The sequence below is a fragment of the Labrus bergylta genome, chromosome 16 (assembly GCF_963930695.1).
Source record: "Labrus bergylta chromosome 16, fLabBer1.1, whole genome shotgun sequence".
Classification (NCBI taxonomy): domain Eukaryota; kingdom Metazoa; phylum Chordata; class Actinopteri; order Labriformes; family Labridae; genus Labrus; species Labrus bergylta.
In genome coordinates, this window is record NC_089210.1 from 13951981 (window position 1) to 13974245 (window position 22265).

General features: G+C 39.5%; 1 protein-coding gene across 14 annotated transcripts in view; it reads left to right on the forward strand.

Moving 5' to 3' along the window:
* caskin1 (CASK interacting protein 1) overlaps nucleotides 1-22265 on the forward strand; it is a 93012-nt gene that overhangs the window by 26313 nt on the left and 44434 nt on the right. For all 14 annotated transcript variants that reach the window (XM_065964307.1, XM_065964306.1, XM_065964314.1 and 11 more), the window contains exon 2: nucleotides 18545-18596. In XM_065964307.1, the coding sequence (XP_065820379.1) occupies nucleotides 18545-18596 (52 nt within the window). The remainder of the gene's footprint in view (nucleotides 1-18544; nucleotides 18597-22265) is intronic.

The window sequence follows — 22265 nt, forward strand, 5'->3', positions numbered from 1 at the left end:
ATACTCTCGATTAACAGTTAACGAATTAGGAGCTGCCATCTTGTAAACAAGAACTGACTTATGAAAGTTGGGGACGTCACCAAAGTGAGTTATTTTTCTGATTTTTGTCAGAGTTTCACATTTGAGTAAAATACATTTCAGTCAAGCTTTCTATATATGTTGGCATCCACCTATTACGTTTTTCAAAGAAGCTGAGAAAGATAACGCGTATTGGTTAAATTCAACTAACTGAAAATATTTTCAGTTGTTGGGGCTTTGTACTGGAATGAATATGGCGTTGGATAGGCATCACCATACAGGGTCAAGATACACATTACTGTGATACACTGTGAGGCTGAGTTTTAATTTGAGGCTAATTTGAAATCTTCCTCTTGGGATAATGATTGTTGCCACCAGAAGATATTAAATTCTGAATGTAGATTCAAGACATGTTATCTTGTGTGTCACACACAAGCACACAAACACTGTCTTTTAACGTTTGTGCGTGTAGCCTTTTAAACCTTTTCATTTTTAAAGGCAGGTTTGGTAATTTTCTCCAGATACACTTTTTAAGATTTCGTAAAGATTCATGTGCTCTGAAAAAGCAACAACTGTAGAAGTTGTAATCATGTAAATACTTCGACCAATGTCTGCCATAAGGTTCCAATCTGATGAACCAATCACGCCTCCCTGTCTCCTTGCTCGTTCTCTACCCTATGCATGAACGAGCCCACACTCAAAGCATGAGCTGAGGTCCGGACCGATGGTGGACTAATGGCGCTTGTGCATGTAAGTGAGGGGAATGGCTTTTGAGGGAGCACAGAGGGGAGGGGGTGGGTGCAGACGTAGCACTGAGGGAATGCTACTCTCAAAATTATGTTCACAAGTCTTCCTATAGGCTAGTTTTGTCATATAACTTTATTATCCACGCTCTCATGACAATTATTTTTAAGCACAGCTGTCTGAAATCCTTAGTGCACATGCATGTTTTTGTCTTCAAATGTCAACATAAAGAGGCCCTACACATGAAAAACTTACAATATTCCATGTCTATTCTTCAATAAAAAGTAAGGAACTGACCCTAACCTGATTTTGGCACAAGTCCAAGACGAGATCTCAGACTATAAGATATATACGAGCGTCCACAATAAATCCCACTCCTGAGAGCAGAAGTGCTGTCTTTGCAGAAAATCTTCCTTCTCATCCTTATGAATGAATCACAAAGTAATGCAGGATCAGCAATCCTATTCTGGATGGTTTAGCTCAGATTTGCTGTCAACTATTCGACTATCTTGCACAAAGGTAGGATTCTTTGGTTAGCGAAACTATGCTTCATCACTGCCACTAATCTGCTACTCACAAAATTGCTTGTTAGAATAATAATAGCTCGGATAAATTTGCTCTGATTTAAGTATCATTCAATATACTCTGATATTGTGAATCATGTTCTCTGGATTAAATCAAGTCTGTAGAGCTGTAATTGTAGGTTACATACTAGATTGTTAAATGGGCCGTGTTGTGTTTCATCACAGATGATGGGGATTGGTGCAAGGTCACATCAGGAAGCATGCCAAAACATGATGATTACAATCTCCTAATAGAAGATCAGAGAAGAACAGGTTGGAATCGAGAGAAAGGACGATCATTGAAGCAAGAGTTTAAGGGGAGGACCACTTAAAAAAACAACAAAACAATTATTTTATGTTGAAAAAATAATGAAACCGTGAAGGAAAAGAAAGAATGAAGCGGAAAATGCTGATGATCTGGAAAAGAGCAAAATAAAAGAGCAAGCAGAGTGTGACAAAGTAAGAGAGAGTGAGCGAAAGAGAGAGAGGCAGAGAGAGATCATTATGCAGCAGACACATGGTCTCTATTGATCACTGATCCATGTGACTGTCCCCGGGGTGTGTTATGGTCCCCTGTAAGTCTCTCTTTGCCTGCCAGCGTACTCGTCTGTCTGTGTGGGTGTCCTCACGCCGTCTGCATGTCTCAGCGTGTTAGGAGAACGAGGATTGGAAGTGGCGTATGTGTCTGCACTTGGACTTCATTGTGTTTAGCATTTCTACGGGCAAACAAGCTCGGATGTAAACTGACAATCAGACTGAAATGCGTGCGTCTCATTTTGGTTCAAACACAAACACAGTTTGGGCAGCAGCTTCAGCCAGTCAAATGTGTGCATTCACACATTTTAATTAAAAGTGCGGTAAAGAAATAATGCAAAGTCATGACATCAACTTTTGTAACAGTCTATCAGTGATTTTCCTTTGTCATTTAAGTATTTTTCAAACCAAAGTTCTGCTTGAGTAAAAAACCTTTCTGTACTATGATGGAGGATGAACATGGGTAATCACAATCTTTTCATCAAATTGCTTCATCATCACAACTAGAGACACCTTCTTTTTAAATTTCATACCATACACATATTAAAGGTAGCATTAGAAAACACAAATATAATTCTTTAGAGGGAAAAACACGTATACCGGTATTCTGCTTGTGAATCCTTCAGTTGCTGAAATAGCAGAATACTTTTTGTTGTTCAGGTTGGGTTCTTCCACATGACTTTAATTGAACACGAGTGTGCACTTATGATTTTTGGATTAACATGTTGATCGTTCGAAGCCGTCTACCTCATAAATAAGTAGCAGTTGCTATGGAGTTCATGCAGTACATATAACCTTATATCCTCCTTAGGACACACTCAAACATCAGATAATGCAGTGAAAGCAACACATGCAACATACATTACTCTCTCTATCCTACCACTTTAACTTACATACACTTACAAGAAGCAGAGCAGAACAGATACTGGCTTGTTTTCAGGAATGTGCATTACATTCAGACAAACATCCAAGTTTTTATGTGTATGTGTGTGAGTGCGTCATGCAGGCGTGCGTGTGTGTGTGTGTATGGCAATGACAAATGTGTTAGCCAACCGGGAGATAACCCTGATAGTGGGTGAGAAAGCTGTTGCTAGGTAACTATGGAGTGCCAGTGTACCTCTGACTGTGGCAGTTGTAAAGCTTTCAGCTGAAAGTCTCATGGGCACCGATAATCTATACATAAAACATATACTTCATCCTTTTTTAATTTTGTTTGGGCAGCAGCAGGGCCCTGTTTGAAGAGACTGTGAGTCCTTCTATTGTCGGCTGTTGACAAAACTACACTTGTTCTTTTCTGGCATTTGATTTAGTTGGAGTAAGTGGTTTGAGGGGAAATGAGGAAGAAGGAGAGAGCCACTCATAACCAGATGGAGCTTTAAGCACTTTAGATGTGCTCAATGCTCAGTTCCACTAATAGAAGTTATTTCTGTAACACAGTGACGGAGGCACAGTTGTTTAGAGGACGTCACTAAGGGATTTGTTGTGATCCTTTTGAGAGGCAATGTTTTTTTCAAGAAAACAATTTTTCTGTTCACATAATTAGCCATTTTTAATCAGACTCAGAAGAGGAATATATATGTACAGTAGATGCCTGGATATGCAGAATGTGACATCTGTTGTACAGAGGAATAAAGGAGAAACAGAAGCTGATATTCCCTGTAAGTGATTACAATTTTTTTATTCAATCATTAAAGGGATACTTCACCCATTTGCATTAAGCATTGTATCAGTAGTAAACTGGTATTATTTTTGAATGGTCGTGCATCCAGCCCTCATTTCTCTCTGAGACTGGAAAGTTCTGTATTTCTAAGTCTGAAAAAGAGCTTCCAGTGACGCAAATATCATCATATTGCGTCACTGGAAGCTGTTACGGTTAGCGGTGTGAAACTACAGCGCTAGTTCCTCATATTTTCGACCACTGAAGCTACAGACCAATCACAGATCAGTGGGTGGGAACTCACTCCCAGAATCGAAACATAACGTCCGCCATATTGCTTGGAAGCTATGCTAACAGGCTCTATGGAGAAAGCTGATAATGGTGAAAAAATATAAATATAGCGGCGAGACGGTTGCTGCCGAGAGGCCGGTCTAGCGCTGGCCAGCAGGGCCCGTCGCTAGCCGCCGGGGCCGCTAGCGTAGGCTGCCGTGGCCGTCTCGCAGCTATATTGCTGGACGCCGCTTCCAGCTCAGCAGCCGAGACATAAGGCCTGCCTGTCGGCGGCGGTGAGGACGAGGAGCCCGGGCCGGCTCGAGTTGGGGCGGACTGGTAGTGATCAATTCTGGAAGAAATCTCGGAATCAGTTGAGAAAATGGCCTCATGTGTTGAAGTAAATATGTCTGTAAATCCCTCTAGGATTAATAAAGTATTTCTAATTCTGATTCTGAAATCTAGGACCTTAGTGGGAGTGGCCTGCGGTGCTGTGCAGTCTGGGATTTCACATTTCTACTACATATATGACCCAAAGTCAATACAGATTCATGTTTCAACGGGTGAAGTATCCCTTTAAGAAATCTGAGGCGTAGCGAGAACTCAATACCCCTATTGCTCCCTCAACCCACATTGGGGCTCATATGTAGGTTATTCCTTACACAATGGGGTCAAGAAGATGCCATGTTTAACCTTTGAGCTCTGTACTGTGTCAGCTTGGCTTATCTCCATAGCACTGCTTCAGTCTGTGTCTCAGCGATAGAGAGCCAAGGCCTTCCCCTTTCTGATTGGTTTCAATGGGACCGGCCACTGTGAAACAATGTTGGTTAGATAATACTGCATGAGTTCAATGGAGGAGCACTCTTGTATCCATGGAGACTGCCTCTCCATGGTAAGTTGAGTGTGTGAGTGAGTGTGTGGTCAAATGCAGCAAAGGTTATGTTTCACTGTGTGTATAAATAGCAAGTTATAGTGGAAACAACCCACCATCCCAGTACAAGCTTCCAGCGCACATTACTACTACCATCACCACAATGCTTTCTGACTCACTCCTCCAACTTTTAACATCGAGCGTGAAAACAAAAGATTAAAGGAAATGGTTTGTTAGACAAAAAAAAGAAAAACTGCAAAAGTCAAAACGTTTGTTTCAAGGGAAATCTACTAAGATGAACCTTTCCCCTATCTGACTGTTGCTAGGCTATATGCTATGGTTCTTCTCACATAATACATTTTACAATGAAAGGGAAGGCAGGTTTGCTAACAAAGTGGAGAAAACCAGGCATGATTGTCTCCCACTAACTTTGTAATGTTTCCAGCAGAATCATTTGTAGCAAGGACTCTGTAAAGACTCTGTCTTTATAATGCACTTATTAGCTAAAGAAATAATTTAATGCTAAACCATTCAGATGGAAACAGACTTTTTTCTGTTCTAATGTAATCATGATTAGCATTAGCTTGTCTACAATTCCACCCACATTATTTCTCTGAAGAGTATTTGCTTCAGCACCTACAGAAGGAAGGGATTTAAAGGTGATGATATACGGAGATGTGGGGCAAAGTAAGGCTTTCTCTTGTCGCGTTTATACACTGCAGTTTAAAACTTTCCCAAATACAACAAGGAAACAAGGAGCAGGACAGAGCTGCTAAGATTAGCCTACACTCTGTTAGCATCCTCCACATCTGCTAGACATGGGAAAATACTGAATATTATGGAAAGCCCAGCTAACCCACCAGCTACAATAGTAAGTTAATGATGTTGTATTCATTTAACAAAGGAGCAATATGTAACTCTGACACGTAGCTTTTAGAATTGGTACTACAGTCCAAATTCAAAACGTTGGAGGGAGCTGTCCTATAGAATAATCAATCTATAGGATTGATCAACATGTTATATTTAGTATTTTTCAGCAAGCAGAAATAAGATCCCTGAACTGCACGGTAAATGTACACTGATAAATAGCTAAATGCACTTATTAAATCTGAAAACATCTATAAATCAAGCTAGCAGGAATAAGTGGCATGTTGGTACATTCATAATATTGTTAAACAACAAAGCAATAATGCAATCTAAAACAGTCCTCCTGCATTGATCCGTTTGTTTCATAACCACTTCCTGTATAGTGCTTCCTGTCCTACCTTTTCACTCTCCTTTCCCTCTCTTTCCATCTTGATTCTCTTGTCTCTGTGATGGTCCTGGATCCATTTAGAAATGCACTGCTCTGTAATTCAATCACCTTACTTCCTGTTTACCTCGCAGCGTGTGTGTGTTTGCGTGTGTGCAGCAGAGCAAATGTGAATCGGTAGCTTTGAACTAATCACCTCTTGTCATCCTGTCCTGTGCATTTACCCAACTGTTGTGAACACAAACACAAACAAGATGCCGCACACATGCACTGAAACGGCCCATAGATAGGAAACTACAACCTGCAGGTCTTCACTCAGGTGGAATTCTTTGCAAGACAATTGTTATTTCGATTCTTCATTTCGACAATTTAATGCAACACAGTCATCCTTATCTAAAACAAGAACTAAATCCTGCATCCTTAGGATCTATGAGACTGTTTCCAGGCACAGGAGTGTTTAAATTAAACAGTGATAATAATATTCAGCTATAAGTCTTAACATGTGCTGTCATGCTGTTAATTGCTAATAAACACTTAAAACAAAGAAGACACTCAATGCCTTGAGTTTTTTTTTTTAAAGCTCAGAAGGTCAAATTCAGGGTAATGTATCATTAGGGATAATGTTTATCTCTAATAAATGGCCATGTCAGTCTATCCAATAGATTTGAAATATCTCTGCACCAGCCTACATGACCTCACCTACAGCCCCTTTGTTATTTTTCTGAAAAATAAACATTAAAGTGTGATGGAGCTAATCAATGAAGTATTGTTGAATTATTAATGACATGATTGACTCAGAGTTGTTGTGTCATATTCTCTGTATATCACCGATGATGGCACTCATCACTTTATATGATCAACTCTTTACCCTAGATAGGTATTACAGGATGACAACTGTCAGAGATTTGCTTTGGGGGATGCACCTTCAGCAAAATTACGGCCAAGTTATTTATGTCATACATGTCATAAATACTCAAAGTCTTTTTTGAAGATAAAAAAGATGAGGGTCTTGTTCTGGAAAACGATTGCAAAATGAATGTGGAGTAGAAATGCTTATGTTTTCACAACATGGGCAAAAGAATGTGAACAACTGAAACACCTGTATGTGATGGTTGAACTATGAGGATCATTACGTCAGAAGTGAGACTCTGAAAACCAATATTGCAGAAATGCTCGTCTGTGATTCAGTAGTCAAAAGAAAGACAAGATCATATGATAATGAAAGACAGAGGAGGGCAGATGAATGAAGCGTGACTAGATGGAGGGAAGAATATAAGAAGAAGCGAGTCAGAGAGAAGAGAAGGCAGACATGGAGGAGAGGAAGAGAGGAAACTGGAGAAATTGATCAGGTAATGGATTTAGAAGGATGGGTTGGTCAGTTGATTTTATGATGGAGTCAGTTCATTACAAATACTCACAGACTCACACAGTCTCTCTCTCTCTCTCTCTCTCTCTCTCTCTCTCTCTCTCTCTTACTCTCTCTCTCTGCTACTCTCATTCTGCCTACTGTGAGGCCTCGGAAACAGATGTGTCAGGATCACATCTGTGTGAGGGAGCACAGAAGGGCTTCTCAGAGGGTTTTTGCTTTCATAATTGTGTGTGTGTTTGTACGTGTGTGTGTGCGTGTGTGTGTGTGTGTGTGTGTGTGTGTGTGTGTAGAGTTAGCAAGGATATGACACGTGTATTTATAGTAAATGAATTCAGCTGGCTGGAACTCTGATTTCCTCTGGCACACTCTTTGAACAATACTCGTCTGTATGTCTGTGTGTGTGTGTGTGTGTGTGTGTGTGTGTGTGTGTGTGTGTGTGTGTGTGTGTGTGTGTGTGTGTGTGTGTGTGTGTGTGTGTGTGTGTACTGGCCGCATGCTTTGCTTGCACATGTTTGTCATGTTGTGTTTACAGAACTATTGCGGTGTCAGTGGTTCCATCATTTAGTTTATGTTTTGCGAGCATCACTCTTGTAACAGCTGCTTTCCCATAATGCAGCTGTCAATGAATGAAGTCGTCCCACGGCAGCCCTCGTAGTGACAGAGAGGATATCGACATTATGGTTATTGATCTAATATTCATTTAACAGGTCTGTTCATGATCTTTATTCACACAACTCATTTGACCTGAATGGGAGGAGACATGAAGTCAGATGAGTGTGTTTCTATAGGAAAGCTTAAAAATAAAAATGAAAGGTTCCCCCCCAGACATGATCCAACTAAGCGGGTCTATAAATAATCTGTTTTGAATCTTAATTTGTGTATGATCTATTTTAAATTTCTTTAAATGTAAGTTTGTTTAGGTTAAAATCTTCTCTTTCTATTTGATTTTCAGGACACGAAATGTTTGTTCCTAATACTCCATTCTCAGTGTGTGAGCACTAGAGGTGTCAGTTTTCCATGTTGTTTCCTGATAAGCTTCATAGCTTTACTGGTTGCAAAAAAGAAACCCCAGACTTCTTAAGAGTGAGAGCAGAGTATATATTGTACGTCTTTGTAACCTGCTACTGGATGCTTTGAATTTCCCTCAGGATCAATAAAGTATCTATCTATCTATCTATCTATCTATCTATCTATCTATCTATGTGTGAAATAAAGATATTCAGCTGAATAAAATGAACAAGAACAAATACATTCTTACAAATCAATTAACCTCGGAAATGTATGAATGGAACTTTTTTAACAACTAACAGAAAAATGAAGACCCACTGGCTGCTCAGATTGTAAATGTTTGTAGGATAAGGTGCTGAAACATTTCTTACTAGAGACAACGAGCAGAAAGACACATCACATGACATACAGACATGTTGTGTACTTCTCAGTTTGTTACCCAGATACCCAGGTAACTTTAATTAGGCTGCATCTTATGTTTGAACTATAACCAACAATTTGTCACTGCAGTGTGTGATTAATGAGGCTCAGAAGTTTGCAACACAGTGAACACAGTACTCCGTTATAAATAAACTGATCTACACTGAATGAGGAGGGCCAAGTTTTTAAAGTTCCATAAATAAATTCATGATTACAAGAACATCTTTTTTTTAAGTATTACACCAAATACAAAAAGGTGTCTAGGTTTTGGTAATTTGTTTGTGTTTTGTTTTCCTGTCTATGATTGTAATTGCTCTGCCTTCTGTTTTTATGGCTTAGTGCTCCCTTTTGCATTGCTTTTGATTTACGCAGAGCTCCATGGAAATCATCATCAGGCTGTTTGAAAGACATTAAAATACAAAAACAGTGTTTACCAGCAGCCCAAAGGGGTCGACAGCTAGGAGAGATTTTCTATACTTACAGCAATAAATGAGTGAAATGTTGTAATGAACTGACTTAAGCCCTGCTTATCTGGGTACAGGCTGCAGTTTAATGACTTAGCAGCATTTGTTCACTCTGGGTCTCTGTAGAGGAAGCAGAATCTGTTTCACACGGTTCATGTAGAAATAATGATGTCACACTCACACTGTCACTCCTGTCATTACAGTAATATGAATGTTTTTCTGTGTGTGTAGGTTTGTACAAGCCCTTCTGAATCCCTGTGTTTTGACTGTGTGTGCTGAACACTTCTCCATATATAGGGAGAGCTAGGGGATGCGTGTTGCCTAGCAACCACCTCTATGCAGTTTTGAGTGTGTGTGTGTGTGTGTGTGTGTGTGTGTGTGTGTGTGTGTGTGTGTGTGTGTGTGTGTGTGTGTGTGTGTGTGTGTGTGTGTGTGTGTGTGTGTGTGTAGGGAGGGAAGCAGAGAGCAGAGTCAGGCTGCAGGCTGATGGGTTGCAGCAACATCATGAAATCTGTATTTTTCCAGAGTTCTGCTGCGGCAGGCTAAAAAGTGAACTTATATAGTTTTTTGTGATCTTGTGTGTGACATGTTCACCTGCATGCATGTGCATGGATGTGTTTGCAACAGGGAAAAATTAGATTTGCACCTTTTACAGCATACAACACAAAACCATTTAAGTTGATGGTGAATTGTCTTTAATATTGGATATGGTAGCCTGTTGGTATGAAGCCTACACACATTCCTCCCAATCTCCCACCCCACACCTCCCACCCCCACCCCACACCTCCCACCCCCACCCCCACTCATATTTTTAGGGGCTAAAGGACAAAAAGGAAATTCCTTCAGTTTTATTCTTGCTTACACTGCATTTGTGTGCTACAATACCAGGGCTTGGTCGGCTGTACAATTACATCTGTGCCAAGGGGTTTTAATTGTCACACCACATAAAAATACACCAGAAATATTAGCAAAATTTACCGTGTGTCTTGCAGTCACGAAACCCTCTAAGGTACATGCAACAATGAATAATGAGGGAACATGTCAGCAAGTATTAGGAAGCACATATAAAAGCGACTCCAAAAGACTGTAAGTGACAGTGACGAGTTGCTGCTCTCTTCATTCTAAAGTTTCTAAATGTGCAAAGAGAGAAATCTGAGCCAAACAGTGTTCACAAACATTTCAACCAGGGCTATCAAATTATTGTATTTTTTAAGATTGCGATTGTTGGCTGAATTTCAGTAGTTAAAGGTCAAATAGCATGTGATTAATGATTTAAAAAAATTGAATGCATCTATTTCCGACGTTAATCGCATCACAATAAACGTGATAGAACTTACAGCCCTAATTTCAACAAAAATGTTTAATTTAATGGTGACAGTGGATTGCCGGGATTAAAATTATTTATGTTTTAATGATTACCAGTTAATGGAATAATAGTAATGAAAGACCTATACAGTTTCTTTATCAGCTTCATTATGGAATCACATTTTTATTTGCTTGATATTAATTCAGTCTTGATTTCACAGTAATCGATAAAAAAGAGTCTTTTTTTAATCATATATTTAAGAGTCCATTGTAGATAAACAAATAAATCTGCTCAGAAATCATCTTACCTGAGAATCCAGTTGTAGTTTCTGTACAGCTACAGATGGTTCAAATCTGCCAAAAGCTCTGTGAACACTACAATTCGAGTGCGCACGTTGAAAATCTTGGTGCTGTTGATGTCACTGGCACGCTTTTCCAAATGTGTTACATTCCCTGTAGTTTTGCTGCCTATAGAGCGTGTCTTGTACCCTATCTTGTTCTCAGCAGAAAAACGCTTCATGCAAACACTCCCGAGCGCACAGCCATGGCGCTCATCTGCCAGGAAAAAATGCTAGGTGGACACGGGGCCTGAGAGCAGTTTCTTTTTCTTTCTTTTTTTTTAGAACAGAATTTTATTAACATTCCTACTTTCCACCTGAATGTATTTAAAGTGTTGAGTATCATGGAACAGTTTCAAAGCACTATGAAATATGCTCAGTGATAACTGTAACAGAACAAGAACCCCAGGACAGAACAGGGATTTTTTTTATATTAGTGTCTTATAATGCACTAAATCACATTTCATCATGTCACTGTCTTTAAAAGTGGATAACTCTACTACTAAATCTGATTTGTAGCTGCGTTGTGTGTGTGCCTCAGTGCTAAGCTGTATGACCTGTTTTTATTAGTCAGAGAGTTGGTTACTTGGACGACAGAAACATCAACAGATGTGAAACTTGCACCAAAATTACCTCCAATTCCCGCTGCTACGCCATTCCTGGCTGGACTCACTGAGATCCAGCGGCACTGCACATTTGATCTACCAGTCCACTTTTGGAGTTCCTCTGCATATTTTATGATAGTTGGCTTCATTTTGTTCCTGGAGATATACAGTGGAGTATTTGACAGCGTTATCTGGGTTAAACAGGTGGTAAACCAGGACGCTGAGTCACTGTTTGGCCTAATTTAATGCTTTATCTAAATGATTCATAAAGGACGGCTCTAATTTTCAAGGATTTTATTCAAAAAGTTGTACCAATTTTAAAGCATGTGTGTGTGTGTGTGTGTGTGTGTGTGTGTGTGTGTGTTTTTTTTTTTTTTTAATGAAAGTGAGCTGTGAACAGATGGCGTATGTGGCCTTCCTGCTCAGGGAGCTCTGACCAGGAAGTGTGGATGAGATGGGATGAAGCGTAGTGGGTCAATGAGGATCAAACAGCTCCTGCAGTTACCCTGCTAACACACATACAAACACACACATGCACATACACACACACAAACAAGGATCATCTATCCAGTGTTATTTAGATGCAGACATAATTGCTGCAAATGAGCAAATTATTTGTATGTCACAGTTATGTGTTTGTCCAAGAAAAAAAAAATTTGTGTGTGTGTGTGTGTGTCTGTGTGTGTGTCTGTGTGTGTAGGCGCTGATTTACTGTGTGTGTACATCTGGCGGGCAGAGGCTGATGTTGGCAGAGCTCCCACTCTTACCCACTCTGTCCTTTTATGATGTGTCTCAAGCAAGGATTCTGTCCTCATTTGATGACATGGGGGTGGCCCTGTCCTTTTATGATGTCAGACAATAAAGAGGGAGGTCACAGAGTGCTTAAGTTATCATCCCACACTAACACGAGCACACTGAGTGGAGTGGAGAGAAAGCTTTCTGTATGTCACATGGATGCAAACAAGCTTTGTGTGCATACGTTTGTATTTTATTGTTTTTAATAGATTATCACTCAAAAAAAAAAAAAAAAAAAGCAGGCTAAACATGCACACTTCAAGCATACAGGACATAAGATTGATGTTAGGTTAAATATTCTCGTGCTGCTAGAGTTAATTTGCTACAAACGTTCCTGCTGTATCAGCTTTTCTTTTTTGAAAGGATTAAACATCAGACGAGATGTAGGATGGAATTTTGTTAGTAGCTGCGTATTTGCAAATTAAAGATCAGCTGGAAATGTTATATGGTCTGGCTGACAGTCAGCGAAACTGTGAAAAAGGTTCACTGTTTAACAGAGCTTCGAGGGCATTCAGCGTTAAATAATTATACCAGTTTTAAGTATTTTTTAGCAACTTGGTGCTGATAATAATGTAATCTCTTACCCTTTAAGTTATCAAGGGAAACTTGGAAGTATACAGTTTGAGTCTACACATCCAGGAGCAACAATCACATGGAGGCTTGTTTTGTAGGGATGTGCGCCATTCTTTTAAACTTACTCGATTAAACATTGTCACCCTTGCATGTCAGCACCGGAAATTCTTCTCAGTTGAACCAATTTTTTTTTTAAACATCTTTATAATTTTTGCCCCCCAAAGCCAGTTAAATGTTGTGTCTAAGCTGTAACGCAGCCACCTGCCACTAGCTGGGGCTGTAGCCTTCGTTAGAGGCCTGTCCTCTCTGCTCTACAGCTCAGATGTTAACCAGCACAGCGGATGGATGGCATCCATGGCATCACTACCAAGCGGTGCAGTTTGGTAGTGATTTGATCTGGTTGCAGCTTGGCTGTGTCCGGTTAACCTTCAGTATAGCTTTCAACTGGAGCATGCTAGTTCTGCTCATGTTAGCATCACTCAGCAAATGAATTTGACATCCTTTACCCGCAGATGCTGTGAGCCTGCTCGGCCTGACAAGATATCACAGCTCATCACAACAAATTCAGGTTGTATAGTCTGAATTTTAAATGTCCATTTACAATGGACAGGGGAATAAGTCTGAACATCCCTTCTGTCTGCAGCATTTACTCTACTTTAAGCTCAACTCTTTTATCCCCACGAGCACTCAGGAAATATACAGGAATCCTTTGATGCTTCATTATGTTATAAACTAGCTACAGTATTCATTGCTGGACAGATATCATGAAGTATACAGGATTTCTGAGCTTCTTTACTGAAATCTGCTGTCTGCTGCAGATGAGACTGAACCCAAACGGGAAAGTATTGTCTGAGATTAAATAATCTCAATAAATGCTTAAAGTGATTGTTCTTCCATCATAATCAAAAAATATAATAATTCAAAAATTATTGTATTGAGTTAAACCTTAGTTAATTAGAGCATGACGGTGTAGTTTTTCATGTCAAGAATATTCTACATTGAGGAACCCTGCTTTCACCCTGCCGATGTCATTTCCATGCAGCTATAGCTCTGTATGTGTACAGGTATAGAGAGGAGAATGATTGCATGAGAGCAGAAAGCCATGTGACGACCGTTCTCTTTAAAGGACCTCAAGGGAAGGATGGCACGAGAGAAAAAAAAAAATGGAGAGACAGGGATGGAGATTTGAAGCAAATAGACACACAGAGGAGGGGAAATGGGGACAGATCGATCGGGGCCAAGACAACAGGTCTACTTTCAGAGAGCTCTCCAGAGTCCAGCGCAGTCTTTTCCATCTCCACTGCCAGGGAGAGAGAAAGGACAGAGCGAGAGAGAGAGAGAGAGAGGAGGAGAGGGAGGGAAAAGATATTTGAAGAATAAAAGAAAGGCCAAGAGCTAAGGATATAAGCTAAGGGGGCTAAGAATCTTACTTGCTTGCTACTTCCTTTTCTTTCTCTTAATGTATTTTTCTATGAAAAAAAGCTTCCTCATTTATGACAGTTGAACAGTCTCAGTCTTCCCAGGGAAAGATATTATATAACTGCAAAGCATAAAAGGAAAAGAAGGGACAATGATTCCTTTTCCTTTCCCATGAGAATTCAATAAGCCCATTTTTTGCCACAGGTAAGAAAACAAAGAATCATCGGACTGCAAATAATCCCCTCTGGAAAAAAACAACCACATTTAGACACTTATTTTACCTTCATGTTTGGAATGTGGATTTATTTACCTTTTCTAACAAGCACACTTGCTCATGCACGATTTAAAACTCACTGTGCCTTTAGCTCTCCTGGTCTGACCTTTACCAGGGCGTGTTAAGAGTTAGCAATCAATAGCACATCAGGATGGACATCAAAGGTAGAGCAGAGTGGAGTGGACTGTGGTGTTTACACAGCTTTGGGTTGGGAGATCAGTTTCCTTAAGACTCACACACTCACACAGAGAAACACACTGGAAAATGTCAAGGTTTTCTATTTTGTCAGAAGAGGAACTGTTACCAGAGGTGATGTAAACATTTTACATGTAGACATTTTAAATTGAAGATGACTAAAACTCCACCTAGAAACATCACTTCACCCAACAGGTCAGTTTAATTTGTCTGGAGATGAGTCATTTATTTGGCCATGCTAGCAGCATTGTTCTATTTTTTTGGGTCACCACTAACACGTGCTGTTATTGTGAACACTAGTATGTGTACTGTAGTCGACCCAATAGCCAGTATTTGCAGTATTTTGTAAATACAAAAAATATTGAATGCTTTTCTGTCTTAACATTGTTTTTCTAATTTGTAATCTAATTAAGCTTGATCATGTCACTAATGGCAGCATCCCAACACCTTGACTTAAGTGCATGCAGGGAATAACCTCCCAAACGCCCAAAGAGGGAAACATTTGGAAAAGCACTTTTCTATTTTTTGTGATTTTCTGTGCACGTTAACTTGCCTCCAGCATTTTATTTAAGATTTTTTTTTTTCTGCAGGAGGGTTTATTTTTAGACTGCAATGAAACTTCCTAAAAACACCAACAAATCAAATGACTGTATACTTGGAACAATAATAGTGCTTTTGGGCTCAGCGATATATTGTTTAAGCATAGCCATTGTGATGTTGGCACAAAGGCAATAGACTGTGAGATGCAATGTGATACTAGTTGAAACACATCATGTTGCTAGTGATGTGCTGTTTGATACAAAAGGGAATACCTTTGTGCCGACCTTCTATAGAGCAAAATGACACAAGGGCCTGCTTTGTATTGCAGAAAAAAATTAAGGATCTTGCAATATTAATTTTCCAGGATAACTACTCTCCCTACTGATGGCTATGCTGAGAGAACACAAGACAATACCTCTTGGCTCTGTCAGACGCTCTGGCATTGACTCCAACAGGCCAACAGCCAGCCCAGTGATCACTATATAACAGCTATGTATTACATGGACAGATGTTTAATGTGTAATTTAAATGTGTTTGTGTGTGTTCTCTAAGTCTGTGCATTGAATTGTGCATGCCATATTTTGTTTGGACATGTATCTATCAGTGCCCACAGTATCTGTGTGTCCGTTTGTATGCCCAGTGTGACTGCAGATAAGTGGGTGTCGAGTGTTTTTGTAGGAATGTGGGTTTTCTAAGCTGCCTGGTTTCCATGGTTTCACATTTAGTTACAACTGTGTACTAATATGTTGCATTCCAGCATCGCTGAGCAACAGTCTCAAACAGAGGCATGAAAACACTGAACTTTGATCAGAAGCATTTATCACTCACTTTTCTTAGGTGTATATCGGTATGTGTGCATGTGTGTTTCAGTGTTTTATAGGGTTTTGGTGCCTGTGAGCTTGGGGTTCCTCTCTTTTTTCAACAGTAACCTTTCAATGCCTTCAAAGTGAAGACCATTTCCAGTAGATTATTATTCATATACAAGCCAACAAGAAAGATTTAAAGTCTGTGAGAAACAGGGTTTTCAATGAACCTCATAGAGCTAATGGTAGCGTTATTAATTCCTAGATGGCTAACACATCTCTTAGCCACATTTGTCAGTACAGCCAACACAATCAGGGATGAAGTAAGGACAAAGTGCAATTCAAGGTAGATTTATCTCATGCAAAGCAGATGCTGTGGATGGAAAGTTTTCAAAGGTCTGTCAGGACAACATCATCTCACTCCAAACTTTTCAAACAGCAGCAGCATGTTCAGTGTTTCCAAATGCATCAAAACATGAGGATGAAGGTACAACTTTGAAATACCCCAAAAACTGATTTGTGACATCTGGACAGACTTTCAAAAAAAATGCAAATATTGATATCATCGTTTGGTGAGATTTTCTAAATAAACCTGCTGAGACAAATATCCAAATTATGAATTTTTGGACGTGCACCACTAATCAAACACGGTTAATGTTCGGCAGCTGTTGCACTTTCGTATTGGTTAACATTATCATTACTTATTTTATTGGTTAGATTAAGTAAAAGATCATTGCTTGGGTTAAAACAATTATTGGGGTATGTTAAGTTACTTCAAAGCAAAACAACTTTAAAAAAATTATTATTATTATTACTATTATTATTATTAACTTTTCCTTTAACACAAGAATCAAACCTCTGTCCTCGGGTTTGAATTCTCATGTCAGTTTGAACCATCCTTTATTTTGATCCCTAAACTCAATAAGACATCTAAATAATAATCCTGAACAGAGTCTTGAAACCGAACTACTGATATCTTTATATGTGAACTACAGCACCACTTACTATGTCACATTTGAAGAGTCTGAAAGCACAACCAGAGTAAAGGAGCAGAGTTCCACCCAGTTCTGTTGGGTGTGTTCATATTCCTCAACCATTAGCATTTCTGCATTAAACCAGGGGTCAGTGCTGGTCAGTAGACACGACATTATGGAGATAAGGGTCAACCTTGACGGCTGCTTAACAGATGCGGAAGACTGTGGGTAATGTCTGTGTGGGTGTGTGTGCATGGTTTTTTTTCTTTTTTTGGGAAGAAGCCAGTCATTGTATGAAAAGTTTTAGATTTTCATTTATTCTGTCTTCATTTTTATTTTATTTTTTCCATTCGCTGACATTATTGAGCAATTCCCAAGTGTTGGCCACAACTTTGCCACAAGCTTGCATGATTATGGATGCATAGCAGGTTCTATTTTGCTTCACACAAATGATGATGTAGATTTTGCCTTTAAAAGCTGTTGTCCCTATGCTGATTTATATGTGTGTGTGTGTGTGTGTGTGTGTGTGTGTGTGTGTGTGTGTGTGTGTGTGTGAGAGAGACAGAGAGAGAGAGAGAGAGAGAGAGAGAAGAGAGAGAGTGAATCCCTGCATTTAGCATCCAGAAATAGCCTATTAGGAAATCAATGTTCCTCTCTCAGTGGCGCTGGGAGCTGTCTCTTCCACAATAGAGGGACTGTCCTGTTTCCTGCACCCTAGAGGGACTCTGTGTGTGTGCTTGTGTCTGTGTGTGTGTGCGTGTGTGTGTGTGCGTGAATAAGGGCATGCATGCATGAGAGGAGAGTCAAAAAGAGAAAGTAGAAAATTAGCAAGAGAGAGCAAAGATTCATCTTGGCTGTGCACGGTTCTGCATACACATCGGTTGTTTCCTAACCTGTGACTCTGGCCAGTCTGCGATACAACAGGAGAGCCAAAGAAACCTGATCCATTCTCACATATTCACACTCCACTCTGGAGGGTTCTCCACAACATTGCAACTCTTGAAACATTTGGCAAACACTTCATTTCTTTAAAAAGTTAGTAAAGAACATTCATTCTCTGATGTCAGTTAATGTGAAGGGTTGCAAAAGTTAGCTTTGCACAGATGCTGGAAAGACTTAATGGAAATATTCTAATAAATCTTCTGCATTCCTTTTACATCACTCCATGCACAACCACACACAGTAGCATGCCTCTGGATGAGGTAAATACTCTGAATGACGGGCGGATATTATCCCCACGGGGGCCTGAACTCGAGATAATAACTGTAAACCACAGGCCAGGAAATGTGACGACACCATGACTCATAATAAGTGACATCTTCACATTCCAATGACATTTTCCCACTCGTTCACTCTGTAGGAATAGAACAGTTTGAATTGAACATTTTGAATGAAACATTTTCAATCTTTGGCTTGAGGGTGAAATAAAAATTAAAAAAACCTCCCTCAAACCACCGACTTTAAACCTAACACTTACAGTATATTGCTGCTTTTTATTTTAAAATCCAAAGGCATCCACAGGCTAAATTCTTTTTTTTTTTTCCTTGTTTCAGAGCTCCTTGGTTCTGCCAAGAAAGTGAATGTCAACTTCCAGGATACCGATGGGTGAGTTACCTTTCCTTAATCCTTTGTTAACCCTTGCTCTCTTCATTCTCCTCCTCCCCCTTTTTTGAACATCCATCCTCTCCCACAGTCCCCTCCTGTTCCTCCTCTGCTCCCATTCATGTAAAAGCTGGTAGATTTACTAATTTCTCTATAGTATTAAAAGAGGAAGGATTAACCCTAATAGCACTCAGCTCAACTTCAGACTGCGATGGCGTGTTTACGTGTGTGCTAAAGAGAGTATTAACGTCATTAAAGCCTAGCATGTGTACAAAATACATGCCTGTGCAATCACATGTTCACATGAGTTAATGCTTCAAACAAATGAAACATTAACAAACTTAACATCCGATGGAGATCAGTGGTCTACATCTTCCCAATCTGGTTTCTTTTTGTGACAGAGAGCATTTAGAGAAACAGACAGAGTGTTCTTTGGTCTACATGTCAAACACTCATTTAAAGACAAACCATGTCAAACCTGATTATTTGCTGGGTTAGTGAGGGCAGATAGAGACGCTTCTACATTGGACCCCATTCATAGTTTCCTGTTTTCTGAATCAAATGTTTAAGTCATATTTAATAAACGAGTGGTATGGAGATATGCAGAGGTCAAGAGGGGAGCTTTTGACTGATATTTATTCCTGCTTTTAGACACAAATGATATAAACTGCCTGCCCCGCTCTCTCTCATGTCCATCTTTTGTTTTGAAATCAGTATTGATGGATTCATATCAGCCACCAACAAATGAGTCCCTTGTTCATCCTTGTTATAAAAAAAAAAGCAGTCTGAGAAGTTTTCATATTCATTAGTTATTTAAAAGTTTCCTACTAACCCTTGGAGAGTTCCTGCTGTTCCAGTGTCCACTCTAAGCTGGATGTTGTGTTGCCTTCATGGTTACAGGCATTTACAAATATAATTCAGCACTAATCTTTAACGCTGCGATAGATACTTCATGGCTTTACATAATCGTTCTGATTACAGTTAGGGCATCTTAACAGCTTTACAAATTAATTTGTCTCAGTTGTTTATATTTCATTAACCATTACAACGATGTTCCAATGTATGTTAAATCAGTGGGACCAGACTGTAACTTTTTGAAATGAAAGCTTGCTAACCTGTACCGCCCGTACACAACAGTATACCACATGTGTAGTGTAGGCGTTTCCTCTAAAAGGACACACTTAGAGGCACACCCAATGTGCAAATAGTCCGTATACGAAGCAACGATATAAACCAGTACTGGGAGAAGCTCCAGCTTAAAAGAAGGAAATACGCTTAAAAATAAAACGTGTGTAAATGAGGGCAAGCCTCTAGCGATCAGGCTAGTTTTACAATGTGACATCAGCATCGCATGTATGTTTTTAGCCAAAATATCCCCCTTCACAACAGGCACTGACATATTGCGCTGGTGACATTATTTGCTTGAGCAAGAGTTGAGCAGTAGACTCTGGGGTCGCCTTCCAATCCTATTTCACAAAACTTACAGATAGAATGGCAAATATCCCTCAGGTCTGTACAACCCACAGCAGTCAGATTCTTGTAGCAGACACTTATGGAAAATTAAATGACTCTGTGTTAGTGTTTGTTGCCTTTCCTGGTCCTCTTCTTCAAATCCAGGGCACACAGCACTGCAGGAGCCGATTCTGTCAACAAAGCTGTCAATCAAGACATTTCACCCCTTTTTATAGCATCAAATAGCTAATCAAAAATAGACTTTTTTTTTGAAATATGCATTTGAGGTAACATTTATTTGGCATGTTATTTGGTTTTATGGAGGAGCCTGCGCTTATGACTTACACCCGAGCAGATCAGTCGGGGGAGCTCTACTATGTATGCATAATTAGGGGCGTGGACTGCAAACAACAGTGTTGTGGTTTGTCAGGAGGCTTAAGGCTCGCCTCAGCTCCAGTTCTTCAAAAGCTGTTAGCTTGACCGAAAGTTTGATAGTCATTTCCAATATGGATGGGCATCCAAAACAGCCGTTCAGAAACCAATGGGTGACATAGCTGAGACTTTGTCCATGTTTATATACAGTCTATGGTAAATTCAGCAAAAATAACCCATATTAATCAATCAGGTTTTTTCCAAACATCATTTGAACAAACTCAATATCGCTGAAACTGTTTAAAATGCTCCTGGTGTCCCTAACATTTCTGTTCATTTAGCCCTCTCTGTACAGCACTGACAATACATGACAATCTGCAGTTTAGAAACAGTGTAGAAATGCAAATTCCTACAATCATGAGTCATGCCAGCTGCAGTCCTTGTAATAACCAGTTAATTGAGCTAAAAGACTGCAAACTGAGCTGAATAAAGTGTTTTCTGTAAAGATAAAGATCAGAAGTAATCCTCACTGCACTGCTTCACCACTCTAAGTGAAACGGAACAACGTAATCTAATTAGTGTGTTTACTGTTATTGCATCTTTGCCCCTTAATTCCTCCCACAGTATTAAGTGCTCGATGCTAATGTGTATGTGTGTGTTCATCTGTTGCACGGATAAGTCATAAATAAAGTTTGTGATGGAAACGCATGGATCGAGGGGCATTTTACTTTCTAATGAGCACACAGGACTAATGAGTGCGCACAAGCGTATTCGTTTTACACTCATTGAGTTATCGTGGCAATCCCTTTGAAGACTCTTAATGAACTAGCTGGGTAAAAAAAGCTGCTAATTGGGATGTTTCACTAGAGATTTTAAACATCTGCAGCGTGAGCGTGTTAGCATTTCTTAAGTGCTGTCAATCAGATGTTTTTTTTTAAAAGCCTACAAATGCTGGTCAGTATAAAGATGATGGAAAGATAATTAGAAAACCTCCTCTATCCACCTGAATGTCTTGTTGTGTGTACACTGCTTAAGCTAAGCAGTGAAGAGGTGAGACTATAGTATATGTACTATATTAGTAAAATGTAGCAGAAAAATGAACATAAAGGGAGCTATATCACATGTGACTTCAAGTATCTCAAACGAGACTGGAGATGTGACAACAGAAAAAGCACTTTGATTGTTGTTTCTAGGTGATCCCCCATTGATCCCCTTTGAGGCTTGTTAGTACATTACAGAAGAGTTTCACTGCAAATGTGTATGTAAGTGTGTTTGTGCATGAAGAAAGATTTGAAAGGATTTTAAAAAACAAGGAAGGCGGCCTCATATGTGTACCAGCACAATGTAACATCCAAAAGGGGTAATTAATGCTTGCAATATAAGATTTTAAAGGAACAATAGGTTCAGCTACTGGAGCAAAGTGGAGTGTTCAAATGAGGCTCAGAGACAGGTAATAAATGTAAAACATTTACCGGCTTTAGTAGAAAAAGTCGTTTTGACAAACATCAGTTGGTACCATACACAAATAACAAGACAATTTTCTAATATCAAATTGGCTTTTCTATCTTGGGTGCACCCTTGTAACCTGAATCCTGTATCTAACTTTCAAGTTGTTCAAATCAAGTTCAGTTCACAATAACAAATTAAATCTCTTATCAAATCAAATCCCAAACACCATTCATTAGGAGGGTATCCTACACATCAGCCACCCTTTTACAGTTCCCAGAATGAGGTGCTGGTATTTTGAATCGTCCTTGAATAGTCTTAGAGGTAAGAAAAGTCAAAAAGTGTCAGTCCAAAAGTTTCCGGGATGTTAAAAGAAAAAAGAGTAAGTCTGGGGTATTCAGA